The sequence below is a fragment of the Musa acuminata genome, chromosome BXJ2-4 (assembly GCF_036884655.1).
Source record: "Musa acuminata AAA Group cultivar baxijiao chromosome BXJ2-4, Cavendish_Baxijiao_AAA, whole genome shotgun sequence".
Classification (NCBI taxonomy): Eukaryota; Viridiplantae; Streptophyta; class Magnoliopsida; order Zingiberales; family Musaceae; genus Musa; species Musa acuminata.
In genome coordinates this window covers 25,249,843-25,252,260 of record NC_088341.1, presented here as the reverse complement: position 1 = coordinate 25,252,260, position 2,418 = coordinate 25,249,843, and the positions used below count along the sequence as shown (strand labels likewise).

At 37.3% G+C, this 2,418-nt stretch overlaps 1 protein-coding gene across 1 annotated transcript; it reads right to left on the bottom strand.

Moving 5' to 3' along the window:
- Positions 1–991: 991 nt before the first annotated feature.
- LOC103981829 (heavy metal-associated isoprenylated plant protein 4) lies at positions 992–2,087 on the bottom strand. Its single transcript, XM_009398577.3, has 4 exons — positions 1,910–2,087; positions 1,602–1,783; positions 1,438–1,522; positions 992–1,366 (listed from the first exon to the last, which is right to left on the bottom strand). Exons 1-4 carry the CDS (start codon positions 2,013–2,015, stop codon positions 1,056–1,058), a joined length of 684 nt encoding a protein of 227 aa, XP_009396852.1. The 5' UTR covers positions 2,016–2,087; the 3' UTR covers positions 992–1,055.
- Positions 2,088–2,418: the final 331 nt, after the last annotated feature.

Here is a 2,418-nt window from a genome sequence, read left to right as displayed (position 1 = left end):
TCTCAAAAATAACATATAGAGATATTAGCATTAAAAGGATAATCCATAATATAATTAAAATCACCCAAAAGACACCAAGGTAAATCTAAAAAATTTAACTCAAAGTCTAGACCATAAATGATTCCACAATGAAGTGAATTACTAACATAAATATCAATTACCAACCATGGTTTAGAAGAAAATTTTATAACTACCTGAAGAAACTGAGTTCGAGTATATATCACCTAGACTTGAAATTTTGGGTAAAACCATGCTCATAAGATATCTCCTGAAGCTCCAATTGCTGGCTGCAAGGCATTGCGCCAATTCATACCGAAGGTTTTAATAAATTTATATGATTGATCAATAGTGACAAGATTAGTGTCAGACAATAGATCCTATCGACATAAGTGAGGAAATAATGAATCAACTTCCTCCTTATGCCTCTACAGTTCTAGCTAAATAATATCATTAACAGAATACAAAGTAATAGAAGAAGGATTCCAAAAAGGGCATAAAATCAAGTTTAAAATGCTAGATTCAAAACCAAATAGGAGTTTCTTCTTACCTTTAATGGCCTCATTTATTACTTTCAAGTTTACATGGATGTTATTTCTTATGGAACCATGCTTTGGATAGTTAAATCTTTATCTTTCTATATCAAGTAGTCTCCAAGAAGGTCACTATCTTCGAAAGAATGAGTAGCGGTGGGGGATGGATAAATTATGAGATTGAAGGTTAGAAAGAACATTTTTAGCTTTTGTCAGAAAGAATAAAAATGTGGAAAGGGGAACGAGGGATGGCAAGTATAGCTAAAGAAGGGATACGAGGTAAAGCATCCATCACAAGTGCTTTGTGGGAGAAAGATTTGATGTGTTCAAATATTGATTTGCGTAGAAGATTACCAAAATTTATTATGGTGATAGGTGGCTCATACTACTGTTATAATTATATTTTTGACAATTTCAAACAAAAAATCGCCTTGAGCTTCAAAAAATATGTTTAATCTGTTCACATTTAAACATAGCAAAAGGACATATTTTTGGGTCATCTCAGCCATCATCAGTCCAATCAATCTACATCACAGAACAAGCATTTGGATCCTCATCGGAAAACCACTGAGGTGCATGTGTACAGTGGATGAAGTAGGGAACAACTACATCTTTCGTCTTCAGCTCCTCTTTCTTTTCGACTGTCAACTCTTCTTTGCCATCTTTCACTTCAAGCTTAATCTTCTTCTCCTCCACCTTTTTCTCGACTTTTTGCGGTACAATCTCCGCGTGTTTGCGTGCTTTCTTGCGAATGTGTTTGATCAGTTCTTCTTCCTTTATCGTGCCGACAATGGTGCAAGTCTGCGCTGCTCGGTTGGTTTCAACCTTGTGAATCTCTGTGTTATCAACGAACAAACCGATCAAAATGCAATTCTTATGGTGAGTTACTAAACAAGGGTTTGTATACCTTTGTGTTTAAGCAACATCAACTTCAGGTCATTTTCACAATTCGCGCAGTGCAGGTGAACTTTGATGACTGTCGTCTTTATAACCTGATGAAGCATTAGAAGATTAACTGTTAGTGTGCACACATCAACGTCTTAAAAGGCTTCATCTCTACAGAGAGCTTACTTCTTTCTTCTCTTCCTTCTTTTCTGGTGGCTTTACTTCTTTCGGCTTGGGCTTGGGGGATATCAACTCAACCTTCTTTCTGGTCTTCCTCTCAACTCGTTCTTGAACCTGTTTTACGTCGAAGTTGCTGCCTTTTACAATGACTTTTCCACTGGACACATTTATATCCACCTTTTGTACTCCTTTTCCACCAATAAAACCAATTAATTCTACTTGATGATAATTGATATCGTTTATGATCACACACATGCAAGTGCAAGCTAAACCACCACCAAGCAATCCAAACAAAAGAAGATAGAGAAGCTAACCTGCGTTCCGAATGATGTGCTTCTCGACGGCACGCGCGCATTCTCCGCAATGGATATGGACTTTGTATTCTGCAACAATCACTTCTTCGGTTTTCTTCTCAACCATGTTAACCGGAACAAAGAAGGAAGACAATGCAAGAAATTGAAAGCATGCCAAATAGTAGAAGATCGCTGTAGCTTTTACATGAATCCTGTATGTGGAAAGTGAGGCAAAGATCCAAAAACCTTCTTTGTTGGGTTGAGGTTGGTGGGATTTGTTGAGGGTGGTTCACTTGCAGTGGATAAGTTGCAGGATGACATTGGGATTCTCTGCGGAAGAGCACCTAATTTAGACTATGTATCCTGTAACTTGAAACAGACTCCCACCTAACTTGGAACTATGAGCCGTACTGTACGTTTTATATCTAAGTCTCATTCATAGTATATCTGCAGGTCACCCAAGAAAACCACAATATTAGCAGACGAGAATACATTCATGGCAGTGATTTATATGATTCAATCAACTAAAA